The sequence below is a fragment of the Bombus terrestris genome, chromosome 10 (assembly GCF_910591885.1).
Source record: "Bombus terrestris chromosome 10, iyBomTerr1.2, whole genome shotgun sequence".
Taxonomy (NCBI): Eukaryota; Metazoa; Arthropoda; class Insecta; order Hymenoptera; family Apidae; genus Bombus; species Bombus terrestris.
The window spans coordinates 6,543,777-6,566,527 of record NC_063278.1 but is presented as its reverse complement, the minus strand read 5'-3'; the positions used below and the strand labels follow the sequence as shown (position 1 = coordinate 6,566,527).

Below are 22,751 nucleotides of genomic sequence, written 5' to 3'. Positions count from 1 at the left end.
ATGCGAGAAAAAAGAATAAGGGAAGGGAAAAAGCATTTTAACAAACGATTAAAGCCAAGATAGCGGAACGAATTATCCTTATTCTCGAATATCGAAAGCGTGCCGCGAGCGATCGTATTCGATTTCTTTAATTCTCCTGTAATAACGAAACATTCTGTGAATAAAAAGAATCATATGATTCTTATCTTTACGACGAGCGAGCTCTAGTCAGCGCTTTCGGCTTCTCTCGATCAGAGAGACTATTCCGATGTAAAAAAGCTGAAATATAAAAAAACATAGAACGATAAAGCCGGGCGCACGGAGAGAGGTTTCGCGGATAAATCGATACGGTGCAGCCGATCGAGGGTCGAAACGAGTAGATTTTACCTTTCGACGAACGAGTGTCGCGCGACGGAAAAACAGAGGCAAGCGCGTCGGTGAACATCGAGAGGAGCGAATAAATTTTTTGAGGCGACAAAGAGTAACGCGGAACGGAAAGAGGGACGCCGGTGGACGACGCGGGGTCGAAATATAAAAAGAACTTGCGACCCTTTTGCCACTCGAGATACGTGCAACTCCGATACGAAATTTATAGTCGAATTACAGCTGGCTACCGGAGATAGTTGTCCGAAACCAGAGGAAAAAATGAATCGACAGCCAGACGAAACAAATCTGTTGGACCTAATAAAAACGGAAACGGCTGAATATTCCATCGCGCCGCATGCCCTCGTAGCACCGAGACCGGTTTCAAGTTGGTGCATATGGCGTTTTCCTTTCGCGCGATCGTTCGAACTGTCGAAATAGAATCTGATAAAGGCAGACCATGAATGAGTTTTCGTTAACGCAGATTCCAGTTAGATCACAGCGTGAGCTTACGAATATTATTTTCGAATGCAATTCTGAATGGAGTTCGCGGTCGTAAATCCGGCCGAAAAGGATTCGCGTAACCGCGTCGCACCGATCCTCCGCTGATTCCGGTCTCCAAAAACCGTCTGTCTCGAAAAATCGATAGATTCGACAGCTCGATCGAACGAAATCGCCACGCCAGTATGATATTTATATCTTGACCATCGACCAGGATTTATTATTACACGGTACATAAAATTAAAAACAATTCTGTCGTAAATTTCTGCGCGATCATCGTGCAATTAAATCCATTTTAACGTGAACTACCACCGACAATGCCAAGAATATATTCGCTTACGCGAGCATGGTTTTTGGGACTTTGCGACAAAGAAATTTCAAACGGAGACACGAAGAAATCGAGGAAACGCAGAGGTGGGCGATAACGACGATTCGCAAAGGCAGAGCAAAACATTGGCAAGTCGAACCGGCAAGACGGCACCGTTAGCAACTTAATTAATTAACGTGCATCCCTGCGCATTGCTTGCGCGTTTTACACTCGAAACGCTGACTAATGGCTCCGCTGATTAATACCCCTTGCAGATGTTACGTAGCGATCTAAGCATTAAGACCACAATGTCTACAGTCGATTCAACGATTGAATTATCATGGACAAACTGCCAAAGTATTAAAACGTACGCGCCGCTCGTGCCATTCCCCACGCTGTGCATCCGGATTGGCTTTGAATAACAAGTCGCTCCCGTCGGCCGTTATGAATTATGCATACATTGCAAATCTAAAATAGATTGAAAAGATATTCGCAATCGATATCGAAACTTTCGTCGAAGAAACCAACCGAACGATTAACCTTTAGATGATAATACCTACGAACTACTTAGGACGACTAGAGTTTCCAAACTGTGTTTTTTATTTTATTTATCGACGAGTAATTGTTTGCCAAATTATGATCGATACTCACATTACGCTCGATATATGTATTTCTGTCATTAACGTTCCAACTAGAACCGATATACATATTGTCCATCATCGTCGAACGACGTACTCGTAAACGACGTTAAAAGCGGAAACTGAAAAGCATACGAGAGCAATAATTAGCGGAAGCGTCGAGTTGGCGAGGAGAACGGTAAACAACCGTCTCGATTTTATCAATATCTCGGTCGGCGAAGATAACTTTCCGGGTGGATATGTTGACCCAGCGATCGGTGGCGACTCTCTCGGGGCGAAATGTGTAAGGAAGGTTATATAGGAGAGCGAGCGGGGTTTGAAAAGTTAGTTCTGGTGACATATGTGGCCAACACATGTAGAGGCGGAAGTTGAGCCGGGATCGGCTAGGACCAGCTAGCTGCGGGCTGCGTGACATTTCCACCCCGTAACTACCTCGAACCGTCGTTTAAGGAAATAGAGCTGTCCGACGCAAACCTGCTTCTCGCCACGGCAACTGGCTTTCAAGGTATGCCAATAAATAGTAATCCAAGGTAAAAGATGCGCAAACCAAGACAAGTCGAAGACGAAAACCAGACATCTTCGTTTAGCTTCTTATTTGATCATCGTTATGTACGTTTATTTCGGCTAGGAAATGTTTGAATTTGTATCTGAGAGTTTCAATTGCAAAATTTCAATTGAAAATTAGCCTCGTATAACGATAAAAGCGATAAAAAAGTTAATAACGAAAAAGAGTTAAATTATCGCGTTCAACGCGCCGTCCTTAAAACTGGTAACATTAATAGTCACGGAAAGAGGTGTTTGCTTATTTTGCTGTGTTTTAAACATGCACGTACACACCGATACGCAGATATTGTCTGTTTAGAAGGCAAAAACATCAGCGTCATTGCGGATTTTAATATCGCTTTACGGGGTACGAAATTAACCGGAATCGGTATCGAGTTCGGTGGACGCGTAAGTCGGCCACGGGAAAATGAATAATAATGAGGGAAAACTCGACGTGGTCTCGTCCACGAGGGTAATAAACGGAAACTTAATCAAACGACTCGTCGCAGCCAGACCAATCCGATCGAAGTGCTTTTCTATGTAGCGTGCGACGTTCCACGGCCACCGATTTTTCAACGCGGATTTCCACTGGATTTCGATCAGTCACGGCCAGCCATTCGAAGTAATTAATCGGTTTCCTGATGCGGCCTACCAATCGGCTTGCCCTCACCGACATCGAATATAAATATTACGAAATCGTGGACGATTCCGCCGGCCGATCGTGACCGCAAATCAGTGCGGCATAGCGAATTCGTGAAACAGCGTATGACGCGATGCGCGGTTACGCTCGCTGATTCGCGTCATCGATGCTCCGATTAAATAATTATTAATAATTACACGCGTTCGCGTGCAATGAACAACGAACAGATATCGACGTCGATTTAATTCACCGCCCTTAAGCGTGACACCATTTACATTCGCTGGAGCCGGAGTTGCTTCATGCGACGCGTTCAACAACGCGGTAAAGAGGAAGCTTCGTAGAAACTCGTGTCTCGTGCAAATTAATTCAGGTTGAACACCAGAATATATCGAGAACCCGGCTAATTACGTTGCTCGCGCCGATTCTTAAAGGTTTACTCGGGGCCGGTCGTAGCTTCGTACCGCGCGAAATTCGGTCGTTTCGCTTAATTAAACGCTTCCTTAATTAATTAGAGAAAGATCGAGGACCGTTCGAAGGCTAAACGACGTGCCGCGCCATGGCAGAAGGACACTTGCATGGATCGTAAGTCAACGCTCGTAAAATTTTCACCCCCGACTTTATGCGTCCGCCTGCCGTACTCCTCTGCACCAGCGCCGTTTTTATTCACCAACATATTCGGAATTTTTCCGGCTGGTCGCTTTATTGAATGTACACCGGCGAAGTTGGACGAAACTTTCTCCACTATATTTTCAACCGCTGAAAAAGTCCATCCCCTCTCGACACAGTTAGACCCGCACGACTCCAAAAACCTACCTAAATCTCGTCTCCTATACGCTGTCTTTTTCGCTCCGTGTATTTAACGTGCGTTTAATTAATCGATTTTCCCGATTAACTGCATAAAAGAACGTGATCCCTTACTACGAAGTTAGTCCAACTTGCTAATTCGAGATAACGCGTCCTCGTTGGCTTTCGAAACTTTGGTTAAATTTTGGTTGGACGTCAACGATCATCGACGAGGGTAACGGTAGAAGCACCGAGCGAAATGTAACCGAGCACCGCATCTAGAAATCGTCGAATCAAGTTTCGTGGTCATCGGTCCAACGGATTCCTACGAATTCCAGCAAATTCGAGTTTCGGCTGATTCGCTTCGGTAAGAACGGAACGGAATAACCGAACTTCCGGGCTGAGGTTACTCAACAGCAGAAATCACCTTTAGCGGCATTCGAGCGTTTTCCTGGTGGCCGGTGCTAACAGGCAATGGCGCAACGATGGAAAATGATCGAGGGTGAACGGCTCTAGCCGACGTCCCAATTTCCCAGACAGTAACCTGTCCCGCCAGCTGGCACCCTTCGGGACATCAGGGTTTTCCCTCGTGACCCAGCAGTCACCTCTCCCTCCACCTTCTCCCTCCATCGAATCCTCCCCATCCATGACATCCCTCCCCTATCTTTCCATATACCACGTCCGAAGGTTATGGTTCGGCATAAATCTACTTATAACGACCAGCAACTATTCGTCGACGCTGGACTATTTCACGAGCTCCTCCTTGACATAAACGCGCCACGTAAATCGTGCCTTTTCGATGGACAGGGGTTGGTTACTACCTGGCAACAGTCTATCTAGAAACGTATCTCTCCCCCTCTTCGTTGTTTCCCCGTGCTCTTCGCTTTCTTTCGCCGTTTTTTCGGTCGGTTCATCGATCCGACTACGCGCGATACCACTCCTCTTAGATTAAGGTAATTGAGAGACTGCGAGTAGCTGGTTCGACGTTTTCGCTAATGTAACTATAATTCAGGATGTGGATATTATGAATTCCAGTCCAGAGATTTGACCGCAAATTTCAAAGGGGTTAGAGACCCCGGACAGCTGTCGACCAGAGAAACTTCGCGCTAATTACTTGGACTACGATTAACCCTATGATCGCCATATATCACGATGAGAAGGGTGAGCCGTTGAAAGACACCGGATTAAGAGTAACGAATCGATTCTTCCTGCCTGTGTCGTTCATCAAATGGAGGAACGATTCGCCTGACGGCTTCGTTGCTCGAAGAACGATTGCCAATTTTCCTCGACCAACGATTAAGTCGGAAGAGAAAGCAACCCTTTAGCGTTATAGAAACAAACATTCGGACGAGTCGGGTCGTGATCACCGTATCGCGTTAATGGGCGTTACATTTATTACGCGCCAGTTTGTAAATGGATGTCTCGGCGAAGGGGTTGAAAGGTTGAGAGGGACTTCTGGTAACTTTGCTCGAGTCCTGTTGGAAATGCCAAGATGGTAGGAATACGTATACGCCCCGGTGGATGGAAACGCCATACGACCAAACGAGTAACCCAGTTTTGCTCGCAGGAAACTATCCGCCAAGGGAGTAGGGCGCGGGACCACGTAACAAGAAGGGGTGTGGAAGAGGCAACCAGCTAGCCCCGCGTGGCTGCTAGAGAGTGTTTCGAAATAAAGTACGGTACATTATAACCAGAGTCGTTCTACACACATTCAGAGACACGAATGGCGAGGGTAGGCGCGCATGCGTTTCTCTGCACGCTCGAATAATTTCAAAGAGAAACAGACAGACAGGCCGAGAAACTAGCAGGAGAGAGGCGGGCGGAAAACGAGACAGAAGGTGATAAAAACGGTGATGGAAGAAGGAAGATAGAGCTGGCAGAAAGAGGAAAAGAAAAAAAAGAAAGAACACAGAAAGCGCGAAGAAAGGGTGGGCTGAACGCGAGAGAAAGAGGTGAGCCTCGTGCCCCCGCCCATTTAAAGTGTTATCTTTGAAATTGCGTACCGCGGGAGCGTTATTAAATTAAGTAAACCGCAAAAAAGTTTCTTTCGAGCCACGGACCGTATACATGGCTGCGCGTCCTGCTGTAGTTACAGACTGAGCCTCACTCGCGGCATATATGGGAATTAATACCAGAGGAAAACCACCACCCTGCGCCTCTTTCATCCCTTTCTATTTCTCACTGCACACAGCCAACCGACATTGACTTTCTAAACCTAAATATTCCTACACGTAGAGGAGCAACCCGTATAAAAAGCTGCTTTTAATTTTGCGATCGTAATATACGTAGTTGCCTCGGTCTCCGACGGCCATCGCCAGAACCGTGGTTAAGACTTCCGCCGACGCACCAACAATTCGGGATGCGCACACTCCACTCCAAATGCAAACGTACCTTCGGTTATTTTTACAAGCTTTTTTCCCAACTGGGACAGGACAACGGCGCGGAGCTTTTAAAAACGAATTTTTCCCCCGTGCTGCACGTTGGTTCACTGATGCGCCGTTAATAATAAAACGATTCAACAAATCCGTTGGTTGTAATCGGTGCACCATTAATTTCCTGTAAAACCCAGCCGGATAGAGAGCTCCGCGTAGCTGCGTCGAATTAGTTAATAAAATCTGGAACCTCGTTAATAAAAGCCCAGGCACGGTAAAATCTTTTCCTCTCGCCTCTTTCTTCGACCCTCGCACCTTTTCGATTTACTAATTATCCGAGAAAAAAAGGAAGGGAACTGCTGCCCAAAAACAAAAGTCACCCTTTTCACGAGGACACTGGCGAGAAGAAGCAAACGACTTTCGAGAAACTTCGGGAGCAATTTTCCTCTAATAAAAGACGTCCTTAAAGCGATTGACTCTCGCAAAGAATCTGCTTTGATACTCGCCTCTCCAACTTTTTATTCGTTGAAAGTTTGACACTTTCGCTAACTCGTAGCTCTGGCTGCGAGAGTGGAAAAGGGTTTCGCTGTCCACCACCGTGGAAAAAGGAGCAAGAGCAACGACATTCTAGCGTTATCAGAGACGCGAATACAATGTGCGCCACGGAAAGAAAACGATCAATCGCGAGACTCCTGCGATTCATCTACCGTCTCATTCCGTTTCCTGCTTTTACCATGAAAAGCGGACTAACGAATCCTTTAGTATGCACAATAATTACGCTTCGACGATCAATCGAGTTCAAACGAAATCGTATATTTCATAATTTCATAAAGTACCTGCTCGTGAATACCGGGTATTAGACCTAAAATTATTCTTTATCAAGAGTATGTAGAACAGTCGATAAATCGTAATTATTAAAGATCACGTGCGCAAACCATCGATTCTGAGAAATGGCTACTTTTATGATGGCAACGTAACGAAGAATTTTAATTCACCATTTTCTTTTTTTATGGCGCGTCAGCAGCGTGTGTAAATATTCCAACACGCACTTGTAACGTACTCGCCGCGAAAGTGTTATCGAGCTCAGGATACACCGCGGTATCACCAGTTTACGCTCAACCGAGAAATCGCGTTCCCATAAAACTTGTCATCCCGGAAGATCAGATTTTAACGACTGCTGTCGGTTGTATGTCGCTGCAAGCGTTTTTTTTATTTATACCTAGCTTTCGGTCAAAAATAATAATTAACAAGCTGTCCCATCCTATCATCGAATTATGTCGTTCGTTCTAACTCGACAGTGCAGTGCTTCAACGCAAAAATACACTGTCGGTTATAATATCGCGTGGCGTAAGCTTAGAGAAAACTTAGTGTTCGAGTGCCGAGTGTTCCGTTATCGAAATCGTCAACCGAATCGCGAGAACGCCACTTTCCGGAGGGTCAAATTGCAGAGAACGCGGGGGGTCGCTGTATGCTTTTCATATTGGAAAAGTCACCGATTCGCGACGAGTTTATTCAACAACGATGGCGTGTAAAAGAGCAACTCGTGCCGGTAAACACGCGTGTTTACGATAAATCTCAATGGAAAGCCAATTACGTGTTCGAAGCGAGCCGAAGTTACCAGCTAGCGTTAATGGGTTCAAGTGAATGGTACAGTAAATTGCACTATCTCCGGTGCTGTTTCTGGTTTGTCCAACGGTAAATCTACCGCGAAGTATATTTAGTACGTGGTCCTCGTAAATTCGCGAGGGTGCTGCTCGAACGAAGAGAGAAGAAAAAAAAGGAGGCGTCAGAGAAGGGAAAACGAGAGAGAAAAGAAAGAGAGACGGAAAGAAATGCGATGGTGGAGGATCGTCGCGGACGGCCGTCCTAAAAATCGCCAGGCAAAGTTTATTATAAAATCTTATTGCAAGATCGTTCTCCGGGGAATAAATAGCGCGAACGAGTCGCGCACTTTCGCAGGTATTTACCGTGTTAGCGGTATTAATTGTGTGTTCCTTGTCAGTTTTTTAATACGCTTTAAACAGGAACCGATATTCGACGGCAGACGATGCCTTTGGAAGGGCATTGCCGTGATTTTTTATTTATATCTTCTTTTCTTTATATCTTGCGATCAGGCACAGTCAAGCAATACCAAAAAACTCTATCGGTAATTTTACTTTTGCGATTTCACGAAGTAGAAAAGACACGCGGTTCGGACTCTACAAATTCGACGCTGACGAAAGTATGTTTTATCGGAGGCGCGGACCGCGAAACCACGACAAAAGCGTTCCCCTTGATTTCCCCTAGGATCGTATCAATGGGACAATCCACGTTCCTTGGATCCTCTTTTCTCTCGCGTGTGCCGTATCGTCTTGAAATTCCTTCGCAAATAAAATTTCTCGAGGGTAGAAGTGTTGCTGGGAACTGGTCGGTAATCGGAAAACATTCCACTCGAACGAAAATCTCTTGTTTTGCTCCAATTGAATTCTATATTCGAAGAAAGAAACGTAATTACGAAGAAACACGCGTAAAATCGTTTAGCAGCCGGGCGGACATTTCTGATTCTACGCTGATGACCCTCTGCTTGTGGCTTGCGAACACGCGAATGCCGCAAACGACACGTCTACCAGCGTTCGTACGTCTCGTCGTGGTTAGTTAACCGTGCTATAAATACCTCGACGTCGGCATAACATTATTTTTCCAAAGAAACGTCTTGGACACATCGAGCTGTCTCTGCACGGGATCTCTCCCCTCCTTTAACCCTGCCGTCTTGTCACACGACACCAAAAATTACCGAGGAATCGGAGAAATTTTTACGCGTCTACGTCTCGTTCGTATTCTCGTTCGAACGATAACCAGCTGCTAATAAAGTCGTACGAGACACGTTGTTAATTATGTTTTTCTTTCGTTGATTGCAGATGCGCGGAAGGCTTCACGGGTCTGCGGTGCGAGACGAAGGACGTCATCAGCACCGGAAGTGTGTACAACCGGCGTAGGGCGCCGTTTTCCTGCAAGCTGGGACTATCGACCTCGTACTACTGCTAGCGATAATCGCGCGGGGCCCTTCCATTCCGAGTAGACCCTTTTCTAACGTTGAACTCGGTGTACTCGGTATAGTCGGTCGAAACAGCCTTTCGAGCCCACGAGAAGAATGTCGTGAGAGGGCCAACGCGCGACCAAAATAACAAACGTGGAGGCGATTGTAATAACGCGATCGATCTCGAGATCGAGCGAAATATATCTGCGAACGGAAACGCAGCGAAATACACGACGAGAACATTGAGCAGGGGAATAGGAAAAAAAAAAAAAGAAAATCAAACACGGGAGCGAATCTACGTGCGGATTTTTCGGGAACCGTTGTTGTCGGGCATTAGAACGAGTCCTCTGTATTGTAGGAACGGGTTCCAAAATCAATTTTTGGCACCGGGCATTCGTACCTTCTTCTTTCTCTTCTTCTGTTTCTACATCACCTCGACGAGTTTCTTCTATTTTGCTCTATTTCCTCCCTCGATTCTTCCTCTTCTACTTCTACCGCCGTTACTATTGTTACTTCTCTATTAGAAAATGTCGCGTTACGAGACGTGCCTCGCGTCTCTATCGAAATTCTATTCGCGAGAAGAAAAGAAACGAACGGGAGAGCATGTACGTTCTCGTACGTTTGAGTGTGCGTGTGTCTGTGTGTCCGTGTGTACGCGCGCGTGTGAAAGGAAAACGGAGAGACAGAGGTGAACGTACCAGAGGGTGTGCAAGGGAAAGAATTATGGCGGATTCTCGCCTGTCCCGAACCCCTTCAGTTTCATATCGGGAAGGCAGAAGAGAGCGTTCGAGTGACGCTCGTGATTCAGAAGTGGTGCTTGACCTCGAAAGATCGCGAACCACCGATGGAGAACGTAAAAAGGAAGGGATGCAGTCAGAAGAGCATTCGAAGGTCGCACTTTTCGGAGTCTCTACGGGAGAACAATACCAAAGAGCCCAGGGTCTCGATGAAGGACGTCGTGAGAACGGTTGAAACGCTCGGAGATCGTCTTGGTCGATACGTCTACGTAAAAGTATACGAAAAAGGAAAAAACGAGTGTGCAACACGCGTAGAGAAAGGAGGTTAAAGGTTACGAAATGGTACCTTTCGTGCGGGTATCCATCTTCAGCGGCGGGATTAACGCAATCTCGAAACGCGTCTAAATATTTGACAGCTTCGAGTCTTGCCGTCTCGAATTGTTCCAGATCAAAGACGGTAGACGCGATTCGAGATTTCGCGACGATCGGCTCGTTGAGAAATTTCGTGAACCAAGTATCGCACGCTTAACGTCCGTTGCTACTCTTCCTCGGTGACTTCTCTTTCGCGACGATGGAAGGGGGCATCGTCGTATTCGTCATCGTCGTAGTCATCGTCGTCGTCGTCGTCGTCGTCTTCGTCGTCGTCGTCGTTGTTGTCGTTGTTGGAAAATGTAGGCCACATCGGTGAAGCGTAAAGTTGCGAGCGAGGGAGCAAAGAGGTTGGTCGCGAAAACTGGCCTAACGACGCAACACCAGAAACGAGAACCTCGGGCAGGCGATATATAGTTGGACGTCTGGCCGAAAATTTCTTCGTATTTTTACGCGACCATCGGGACAATTCGAGAACGCTTCGCGTAGATCGATTGTGTCGCGCGACCGGAATAAATATCGTAATTCACTGGTCGCCGGCGAAATTATTATCGACGCGTGGTGGTCGTCGTCTCGCTTTTTCGCTTTCGACTCTGTTCCTTTCTTCGCGACGTGGTCGCGTTTTTCCCCAGAATTTTCCAACAACGATTGATAAGGGCCGTAACTTCTTTACGTATGTAAAAATATCACCGAGAGAAACGAGAATATTAGCCACTCGAGCCAATCGGTAGAGAAACCAAGGGAGAAAAAGAGAGAGACCACTAGGCAAAAACGATTTTATGTAAAATATGATAATGTAATACGCGCTAGGCTAGTTAAAGCAGAGACTTAAGGTAGTTAATGAAAATAGAGAGCGAGAGAAAAATGATAGTAGAGAAATGGAGAGAGAATGGGTACGTTGGTCGAGAACTTTCCGAACGAGACGATTGGATTGGGTCGAGTAATTCAAGGCAAACTCAAGTTACGAAATTTGTCGATTTTTCGAAAGATCGTTCGACACGTCTTTGATGGTTTTTAGTTTTCGCATCGGAACTTCCTTTGAAGACTTCCTTTGCTACACGGTGTGGTACTTTTTTTTCTCCCTCTTAAAACACGCGTCTTTTCCGACAGCTACCAGAAAGAAAGTGGAACGATGATATTTTGGGCGGACACGATGGCGAATCGATCTCTTCCGGAATTCTCGACGTTACGGCTTCGCGAGATCGTAAAGAAAAATGGAAGGGAGGGGGCGTTTAGGATATGCGCTGTGCTCCCCAGCAGTCTCGGGACCCTATTTATGTTTTATATTATATTATATATATATATATATATTATATATATAAATATGTGTATAAACATTTTTAATTTATTTATTTAATTCATTAATTTTATTGATTTACGATTAAACGTCATCTCCATCTCGGTAACCGCCTTTGTTTTTAATCTTACGTTGACCTTTTCGTTACTTTTCTTTCTTTCTTTTATTCAGAGTTTCTCACGGATTAAAACGTTGCGTTTCCTTGATTTTTCTGTTAAGCGCCAGCAGGTAGGTGTACGTATTTTCTTTTGTTACCATCGATTTCGCCTCGTTTGCGCAGCGAACTCGCAACAAGCTAAATGGACGACGATCGCACCGATTAAGTCCCAAGATCTCCAAGTTTTCGACAATGGCGTTGAAACTCGTTGCGAGACAAAAGGAAGGTAAATGCACCGGCACGCGGAACGACTGATTCGAAACAAAAGATTCTTCCCGTAGAAAGTTGATAGACGGAGTCAGGCCGTGGCACGAGAGGGAGTCGCGATGCGACGAAAGAACCCTCGAAGAAAGCCAATAGAAAATTTTCATAGCTAGCAAACAGTTTCTCGTCTGCCGTCTTTAGTCTCTTATTGCATTCCAGCGAGTCGTTTCGAGACGAGTCACTTTTCTTCCCCCGTGAAAATAGCTTTCCGCCTGTTTCCGGCCAAGGACGAGAAACGATAAGCAACGTCCGAGCTGAAACGCGACGTTGCGTTTTTATTTCGAAATCGTCAAAGAACCGTGCTACAATCAGAAGGACCGATCCGATGCGCGAGGACAACGCGCGGCGAAAAGCAGGAAGGTACGAAAAACAGAGAAAAACGAAACAATTCGCTGGAAAGCGTCGTTTCGCGTGCGTGTTAACGCGATTACGCGAAAAGATCCGTCGTAAAAGAAGCAACGTCCATAAAACACGAACTACGCAACCACGTCGATTCTCGTAACCGCTTCACTTAATCGAACTTGCTGCTTTGAACGTAACTTGCCTTCGGAAAGATTGGAAGATCACTGGCTACACCATAGAAGATTGAAAACGGCGTTACGCTCGGTATCGGAATACGGTGATACCGCGTGATATTGCATTTCGCGCTGTATGGATCGAACAACGAAAAGTTTCCGCGTGATCAACGCCTAGTCGAATCGAGCTGAGGCGAACCGAGCCAACCTGTTACTTCGGCAAAATTCGTTTAAAAGTGCGATAATTCATGAATAAGTTGGCCAAGCCGACGGACTATAAATTAATGTACAACGTCGCTCTGGCAGACGCTCGAAAATAGAAATGATTTACTGGATTACCTCTTGTGAAATATAATCAAGCACTCGCCGCAATAGGGATCGTTTTAAATTTAATATGAATCTCGGTTAAAGGAAGCTTCCTGCTTAAAGGAAATAATCGCATTTAACCGATTTGGATTATTTTAATGGGCGATAAATTTAATTCATTCGTTGGGAGAGAATGCAGCTCGGGACGAGCTTAAGTTCGCGCCGCGCCTCGGATGCGATTACCGAAATAGAAATACGAATCGAACCGCGGTTGGTTCTGGGATATTTGCTAACCGCGATTCGCGTCGTCCCGGTTCAAGACGAGGAAAGAAAAAAACATGGCCAGAGAATCTGTCTTTTCTTCGCTGCACGGAGAACTTTCCACGCGAAAATCAGCCCCCAAAGTAAATCGGCCGTGGTTAGCTTTTATTTTCGCAAGCGATTTTTATCGTCTGCTTTATTTCTGGCGAAACTTATTTTTCTCGCGTTTCCTCGACGACGATGAGGCTCGCCGCTCTGCTGTTGACGGTGCCGATTTTCGCGAAAAAAGCGACCAACGCTCGCCGAGTGAAGTAAAACGTATGAATATCTACCGCCCGAGATGTATTAAACCTGTCTTGTGCATGTACCGAAAGAGAAATTGCTTCTTGCGCGACCGCCAGCCCTTGCCTGGAAATTCATTCGATTTTCATGATTGCCGCACACTGCCGTTTCCTCGCTGCTTTTTCGTCAGGAACAAAGGTCACGAAACGCGACAAGTGTTTCGCCGCCAAAGAACCAGCCGCTGCTTGTGGTTCACGATCGGTCCGGAAAAATTCAAGCACGGTTCAAGGATGAACTTTAACAAACGCTGTCGTGCCGGACAACGCGGTGATTAATCGCGATGCTAATTATCGAGAAGGGATCCATCACGCGGTGCGGTGGGAAAATAATGAATCGGTAAACTCGAGAGAAAACAAAACAACGCGCATTCCCGGGAAATAGAAGACTGCGAAGACCGCTCGTTAATTACCGCCCGGAGATCACTCTTTCCCCGGTGACTACTTCGTCGTACGCGATGTTACGAATCCCAATAGTGGGCCAGAACCGCTATTATTATACGTTAAAAACCGAACAGCACCGAACCGGTCCAACTTTATTTGCAAAACGTCGTGATCAAGCTAAAATTCATACGTCAACGTCCTGTCCTTCCCAAGGGATATCGCGCGTTGACGTTCTCCTGTCATCAAGAGCTGAGTACGTGATTTCCAAACGGACTGTCCAGAGAACGCGATCGCGCATCCAGGCACGAACACGCTGTTGATCTACGTATGCGTTTAATTGGGATCTTTCGAAGTGTGTAAACGTGACGATCATCGTAATGCACGGGATCGTGGAAACTATAGACGTAAGCACATGGAGAAAGAACGAGATATCGCGATACAGAAATAAAAGAAATTCGATTCTCCTCGGTCTTGGGAAAGTGCACTAATCCCTCGATAAGAGATTTCTTAAACAATTTGTGGAAACTTGGTGGAATACAGCGGTACGAGAGCCGAGTAAAAATTGTTTCGATTGTATTTTCCGGTTGGGAATTGTCGAGATAAACGGTATCGATTTGCCGCGCAGAAATCACGGTTTTAAATCGACCTCTAGCCCGGAGACAACGGTCAGGCATTGTGCGACGCGAAGAAGGAGAAACTGGTTCGCGATAGAACCGAGGATGGCACAATACCGGTGGAAAGATTACGAGAAGCTGCTCGAACTCGGAGAAACGAAGTTCGGCTTTATTGGAAAAACAGCTGCGGATTTCTTTCACAATACGGCGAACCGGCAGCTTCTCTTTAAATTGGATTTTAAATATTCTCCAGATATCTTTACTCTTATACGATACAATACGCAGCCTACCTGAAATAACTTCATTGTTTTCAATCGTCTAAATGAACTTCAACAATGATACCTTGCTCTTCTTTTTCGACTTCGAGAGTAACAGAATGCAACAAATGGAAAGCGAAAATGAAAATGGAAAAAATATTGAATAGTTGAAGGACAATGCGCATAACGCGTCAAAATTTCATAATTTAAACGAAGATGCAGCTTCGGGGAATTAGAAGTAATCCTAGATAATCCTAGGGGACATAATCAGAAACAGACGGACCGAATAGTCCGAGGAACGAGAATCGAAAATTAGTATTATCGATAGTCACGAGCGACTAATCCGACAGATTCGCGTTACGTTTGCGCGTACATTAGCCTACCGGTAATACGAACTGAAATCACGAACGGTAGCTACTAGGTAGTCCGCAATACCGTAGTCTGATCAATTGCGCCCAATCACAGGGAATTTTCAATACGCGAGGACGTTCGTTCTGTCCTCCTTTCCGCGTTCATATATTCTACGAACAAACACAGAAAAGGGCGGCGAGCGGTAGGCTGGCTGGACTGCAAAGGGGTGGCTGCATTGTCGTGGTAAATCGGTAAAAGAGAATCGATTGCGTTCTCGTTCGTCTTCCCCCGAGGCCTTCGTCGATAATCGGAATTTAACGGTGTCCAAATGTTCATAGCCCGACGAGTTTACGATTAAGGACCTTCGAAAAACTACACGAGACGACTGTCACTACATCGACGCGTGTGAAAAAGAGGAAAAGCGTCCTTATTTATCCATCGACGAAAGCATACGTTAAACTTTAAAGGAAAAGAAACGTAGCTATTTTTCAGTCTTCGTCTAAAAAGAAGAAGTTAAAAGCTGTTAAATGATCTATCAGGCGCTTAAATTTCTAATAAAGTATCATTCTATAAGTGTTCAGATTAAATTAATTAAGAGTATAATCGATATTTTTCCGGAGGGAAGAGATGGTCTCTGTAGTAGAGGAGGACGAAGTATAAGAGAAATATTTCGTATTCAATAGCTTACATCTTATTCTAGAAGTTACATTTATAATTAAGAACATATTTGCATCTTAACACTTTAGCTCAATTTCTCGCATTTTATCGTCGTCAATTACCAATTTGAATAATATGATTTTACATGCAATATAAACTATATTGCTTATATTCCCTTTACAAAACAGTGTTGGAATTTTAATTTCCAAGTTACGATCGTTTGAAGCGAGAGAATTCTGATTTGTTTTTCGGTGCATCGTTAAATTCATCTACATCTTTTATAACGTTCTCGACAAATTTGTTACAAATGATTATACTTTTACGAAATCATAGAACCTACAGAACGATGCCTCGTTAGAATTTTAAGTGCCTGAAGAGGTCAAAATTTGCCACTTTTTGATCCATCGTTCTTCTGCTGGCATTAGCACGAGAGAAGGGTCCGTGAAAACGCCCAAACCACCAAGATCAGAGCATCAAACTGTGTCGCGGTTAGTTTATCTCTGGAAATTTCGTAGAGGGAAAACAAAGCTCCCTATTTAGGTATGATTTAATTAACGGGCAAGCCGTCGGCGCACAATAGCGGATGCGTGTGCATAGCCGTGCTTTCCAGGCATCGCTCATCGCGCGTAGGATTAATTCCCGCTCGACAATCGACCACCCTTCCTCGAATGTCCGTTGCCGAGGGTGGTCGCCGAGCAGGAAAGTCACGAAGGGTTCAACTAAAAGAGGAAAGTGATCATCGGACTCTCCCCGAGGCTCTTCATTAACGCCTTAATTAGAGGTGAATTCGAGCGACCGTATCCGAAACGAATGCCGAGTGTACGAATTCCGAGACTCGATGCGTCCGACTCATTAGTCCCGTTGTATTAACCGATGCGACACTCCTATAGCCTGTCACACCGCGCCGCTTCCCATTCTACGCCCTTCCCTCTACCTACTATCCCCCGTGTTCCCTGTCAAATTAGGTCCGAGCGTGATTTCGTCGGTGCGACGATTCAAAATTCGACGCTGAACGTTCGCTAACGAGCCACGCAGTGGCTTGCGGAAACGTTTTTGCCATAGATAAAAGAACAACCTGAACGACTTGCACGATCTAAGCTGCAACAACTCGACGCAATTGGATTACACGTACCGCTATTACCCGTAACGACGATTACTAAGGGTTAATTCCGCATCAGAGGTGAACTTTGCACCGTTTCAAAACTCAAGTGAAGTTTGTTCGCGAACTGTAACATTGCACCTTGTTATTCGTAGTGCTGGGCTGTATTTGCATTAACACGGTTGACGTATGGAGCGCGTGAGAACCAACAGCATACCTCGAGCTTGCTAAGAGACCGCTAGCTAACGATGCTTTGATAGTAAACGTTCAAGGAGAACACCACCGAAAAATATCGCAGTATTTTATCCGAGGATTGAAGTAAAAATGAAAGAGAAAAAAGGAAACGATCCCTTGTTCAAGATCTCTAATTCGTTTATCGGAAACGTATCGTGCGACACACAGGTAATCCTATAAAGTAACGTGTTGGAAAAAAATCTGCCGGACAATCGAACAGGAACCGTTCACGTTGTCATCGACGTACGGATAGAAAAAAAAAAAAAAAAAAAAGAGAAAGTGAAAGTCGTTAAAAGCAGCGCTTCAAAAAGATGTTGGAAACGGTATCAGGTTTTTCACCGAATCGGAATTATCGTGGCGTATCTTTTTTAAGCGAACGAGCCACGTTGTTATAAAAATTCTCCGTGGTCGCGATAAACCTTTGAAAAAACCAAGACTAGATAACGGATTATTTGTTTGTACGGAGACTGCGCGGAATGACCCAGGATTTGAAAAATTTGCCGACCGATAGAAATTTCGCGCCACGCGAATCTCACCTGATCTTCTTGCATGCTCGCGATTTATTACGAATGGAGTTGACGCAACCTGCTGCGTTGTTAATAATTCATCGACGGACAGATCGATACTTTCGAACCGGGGATGTCCGGTCGTGAAACACCAGTAACGCGATTATTCGGAAGAGGCAGGCAGAAAGACAGAGAGGAAACAGCGGAACAAGAAATACGTTGATTTTAATACGAATTTCGAAAATTCGCTGGAGGGTCGATTAAATATTTTCCTTTTTTGCGACTGAACAAACAACTGCTCCCGGAACGATGTTTTTATAATTGAAAACAGCGCGCCTCATTTTTTCAACGTAATCGAAACAGCGATCTTTTTGTTCCATATTCTCGTTGACCGGTGAAAAATATCAGCAACTGTTTTCCCGACGATCCTCGACCGCCAACGAAAACTGCCGATTATCGAGGAACGCGAGGCAATCGTTGACACATCGATTTCGCTATTTTCAATCGAAACCCCGATTTTCCAAGGAAAATAATCGGGTAACGGAATCGTCCGGCTTCTGTTCTCGAATTGCGGTTTGAAATTCAACGATACGTTTCCACTGTTGCCTTCGAGCGAGAAACAGGTGCATGTTGGTGAAAAAACGATCGCGGTAGAAAAGAAGACGGGGGAGGAGGGACGCGTGAAGAAAGCGATTCTTTTAAAGATAGAAAAACCTTGAAGAGACCGTGAACGATTCTTAATTCTAATCTGTCGCGCGTGTTATTGGGAGGAACCTATTAATAGCGAGAAGGTTGTCCAACCGAAGGAGAACGGTTCGATGACTTTGGTGCGACGCAGAAAACCATCCACGCGATAATTCGGAAACGAGTTCCGAAAAGGTAGAAAAAGCTTTTCGACGGTTACAGTTCACGCTAAACGATTACGCCGAATCGTTGGAATAGGTGCAACGAACAAACGAAAGGACGGCAGGAAAATAACGCGTACAGTATCAGAGAATCGATAGGATACAACGGTAAACAACGAGGTCGTACGAAATATGGAATGAAAATTTTGGAACTCGAGTGGTTTTAAAGCCGTGATTGAAAGGATGCAACGTGCTGGCCCGCTTGTTACGCTGTTCTGCGTTTATTAACGCATAGAAATACAAGTCAGAGAGATTAAATTTACGAATTGGCAAAGTGCTCGCGTTCTAACTGGATTTCAAAAAACCTTGTTCACCGAAACGTTATTTCCCCGATGTCGCCGAGCGACTGACTAATCGATATCGCAGCGAAATCCACTGTTCAATGCCTCGATGTTCGCTAAAAAAAAAGAAGAGAAGAAAGAAGAAAGAAACAGAAGATGCGCAAAGCGATGTTTGCTACGAAGAAGAGCGGAATGACAGGTTATATTTTCGCGCGGCTGCAAGCATCACGTGCGATCCGTGAAATTATGCCGCGCAATGCACGTCGTCCGTAACGACACGAACGTTCGCATAATCGAACGGGAGAACTCGTTCGGTCGTGTAGAGGTGGCCGGCGCGGCGTAAAGCGACCAGCCAGTTCGGATGCAAATCTTGGTTCGTTTTGCATGTCGTCGTCCGCTCGACAGAGAATCGGCTCCGGTGCAAGAGAGCGTTACATCGCGATCGTTCGCCGACGAGGGACCGCCAAGGGCACCGACACCCTTTTGTCCCTGGTGGCATCGATAAGAGAGCCCGGAGCTCGGAGCCCGAAACCGAACGCGTGAGGCAAGCGCGCGCGAAACAACGGGACGAGCGAGTAAGCGACGAAAAAAAAAAAAAAGGAAGGAATACCGACAAGAGACTGTTAAAGCGCAATTACGCGGGCAGAACGGCGAAAAAAGGAGCAACAAGTAGCGGAAAAAAATATCGCCGCGCAACGTGCAGTTGTGAAAAACGCGAGGCCGCCAGAGGGACGGCAGTAATTGCGAGCGTGACCGGGAGGGGAGGCAACCAGCCCCGAAACGAAATAATTCTCGGACGGAAAACAAAGGGGTAGCCTGGGTGGCCGACAGAAAATCCGAAATACGAGTAGGAAGTACCGTTAACCCCGGACAATCGCGGAAAGCAAGGCAAATGGGATGTAAATCTTGGTTCGCTTTGCATTATGTCATTCCGGTACAGAGGTGAAACGGTCGTAAAGCGTGGGCGGGAGCAGCGTAGCCGCAGGATTATGCGAGAGAACGGCGCCGGCTTTTACGAGCGACGTCCTCGCGTGAAAATCCGGCTTCAGACTAGCCGGTTATGCGAGCATTCGACGACGAATCGAAGCGTTACGAGACCGGATCGTTCGCTCAGCTATCATGATACGAGTACGACGTCGACGACGCGACACCATCCCGCGAACAAACAACCGATTTCTAACTGCTTCGCGTCCTTCCGGGACACTGCTCCTCTGCCATCCGCCATCTCCTATTACCCTTGTAGCTGATAAATATCGCATGTATCGTCCGTCCATCTATTCCACTCGTACAGCGGAGACTGCTAAATGGCTAAAAGGATTATACGATCGTAATCCAAAATTATGAAATCCAGCCCAGTAGAGATTTTCCTCGCTCTACGTTCGTTCCGCTTGCACCGGTTTAACGGCTATAATTCTTTCGAATACGTAAGATCGACGCAGGATTTATATTTACCGCGAGACCATCGATTCGCGTTTTACGCCGTGTCGTTCGCGTCGAAATACAAATACGCCGCTGAAATGGTAGCGGTTCCTTCCATCTGTGTCCCGGTCCCGATAAGGTGAAAACGCCATGGCCTCGACAATCTGATTTTCCAAACGTTCGCTCGGTCGATAAGCACTTTCCAGTCGCAAGAAACGCGACTAGAATGTTCTGCACCCAATTGTTTCGATAAATTTTTCCGCGTACCTCTCGACGATATCTAACGACGACTTTAAGTTCCAGAGGATCACTAAAAAAGGTATTTTATATTTATCGTCGAGCAGTAACGTTTTATGCATACATGGGACCGTTGCTGAAGAACGCGATCGATTTTCGTGTTTACAGCTTCGCACCGCGAGTGAGAAACGCGATCTTGATTTCCCGACAGATCGCATTAGGCGGTTCGAACGTTCAAGCTTCACTGGCAGAAATGAAATTGGAATTGTAATGAAAGAGGTCGGAACGGGCAGAAAGCGGTGATTTGTTGACTCGAACTCGAGCGACTCCCATAATGCTAAACACAGCTACAGATTAAGCGTTAAACGATTCGCACGCTCTTAATGAGTCGAGCATTAATGCACGGCGTGAAAAATCTAACGACCAATGTCGTAATAGCGAACGTAAATACAGGTATTCGGTCAGAAATGTATCCATTGTGGTAGCAGGAATTCGAACAAATTGTTGCCGGTGCACTTCACTTAGCAAAACCGTCAAAGGGGTGGTTACAACAATGCACGTCGGTGCAGATATAAAACGGGGAACGATGATGGATCCGGTCGCGAAACAAAAGGAACGAATTAAAGTGCGCGCACGATGAAAGGTCAGTAAATTAAAATGTATGAAGAGAGAACGTATCGACAGCGTGAACGACGATGAAACAACGATAACTCGATGATTGTGGTGAACAGGACGTACCGTGTATTACTGGCCGTGATCGAACGTAACGATTAAATCGAAATTAATACGTTCGAGGGCCGAATTCGATTGCACGCGAAGATATTTTTGCGACGACAAAATTTCATTCTCTCGAATTCGCCTTCTTTGCGAAACACGCCGAGAATTCTTCGCCGATGCTACGTTCCCTTTCCTCCTCGATCGATCCGCCCGAAAATTCATTACGAAAATTCATCCTTCACCGAATACGGAGAGCAATATTCGCCGACTCGAAAAAAAAAACGGTCAACGAACACGTAGAAATCGAAAGATTTAAACGCGACGTTTTTTCGTTTCCCGGATTCGCTGGTGACAGCGGTTTTTTAAATTTAAAAAAACTGTCATCCACAACGCGTTCCATCGACGCGCGTTTCTGACGAACGAGGACCGACCGAGTCGATCCTCGCCTTCGTGTAGCCTGTTAGGTTAACCGAGAACCGGCGAATACATTGACAACGATACCATTTCAGTTATCGATAGAACGAACCTTAAACCACGACCAAGCGACGCGTAGTTGAAAGCCGAAGGAAGATGAGAGGGAGATTCATGGTCGCAGGTAGCTGTACGTTCTCGGCGTCACCTTCGTTATCCGGATCGTCGCTTCAATTGTTAATCGGCCACTCGCGAGGGCGTGCTTCGAACTTCATGTTCGTAGCTACGAACCGCATTCCATCCCGTAACCAGTATAGCCAGCTATAGCGCCGCAAGCACGATCCAGAGAACGCTTTATGGCTTTCATTAAAGCTCACGGAGCCGGTATAAGGACATATGTCCCCGGGGGAATGGCGCACGGTTATAAGGAGGCTGTAGCTGTGGCGCACAGAGGTTCATAGACGCGGTCGCACGATTTCTCGTTCACCGTCGTTGAGCATACGCAATGTTTACACGAGCGAACAGCCACCTCGATGCTCTTGCCCGGCAATGAATCCGCATTACGAGGCTGCCCGGCGCATTAAACTATAACGACTGCGAGGACATTCGGTGGACCATAGCCAGCCAACTGGACAGCGACCATGCGTGTCGCCTGATCTTCCTGTCATCTACACTCCGACGATTTCAACGATTGAATTCGTCGAGCCAACGTGACTCCAGCTCTCATTTTCTAGTTCAAATTCCGGGGAAAAAGTTACGCTGATTTTTCGACAGTCAAATAAAAATAAAACGATACGAGGAGAAAATAACGAGATGGTTCGTATCGTAGCCGAGAAATAGTTGCGAAAGTAAAGAAAGGAATTCGCGACGAAATTCAAGACGAATCAGCGAGGGAAAATCGGAGTATGTGCCGCGAAGTACAACTTGAAAATTGATCCCGAAAGCAGTCTCGTTGGCCTTGATCAAGAATCGACGAGCTATTGACGAATTCACCCCGAGAGAATGATCCGGCATCTAGCCTACTGGTTACTCGGGTCAACGGTAATGCGATAGAGTTACGCGGCTACGGTATATGCCTTGGCCACCCTATTATATCGGTCTGGAACCCTTTGGGAAATTGTCTATGGCGCCAGGCTGGGCCTCGATCAACCGTGAAATGTAGTCTGATACGTATTACCGTGGCGAGGCTATCGTTCCGTTATGCACTTGGATACTACGTTGCCGACCGATCGAACACCGTTCCGATCCAGCCCTACAAACCGAGATCTCGATCTTGCGGATCCAGTGCTCGCG

The 22,751-nt window shown here is 45.9% G+C and overlaps 1 protein-coding gene across 3 annotated transcripts in view; it reads left to right on the top strand.

Annotated features, from left to right (window-relative positions):
* Positions 1 to 22,751, top strand: part of LOC100649387 — a 199,026-nt gene that overhangs the window by 166,748 nt on the left and 9,527 nt on the right. For 2 of the 3 annotated variants that reach the window (XM_012312609.3, XM_003398251.4), the window contains one exon: positions 9,024 to 21,014. In XM_012312609.3, coding sequence (XP_012167999.2) covers positions 9,024 to 9,150 — 127 coding nt within the window. In that variant the 3' untranslated portion in view covers positions 9,151 to 21,014. Of the gene's footprint in view, positions 1 to 9,023; positions 21,015 to 22,751 lie in introns of those variants that run through there. The other variant, XM_048409259.1, reaches the window with a different exon arrangement.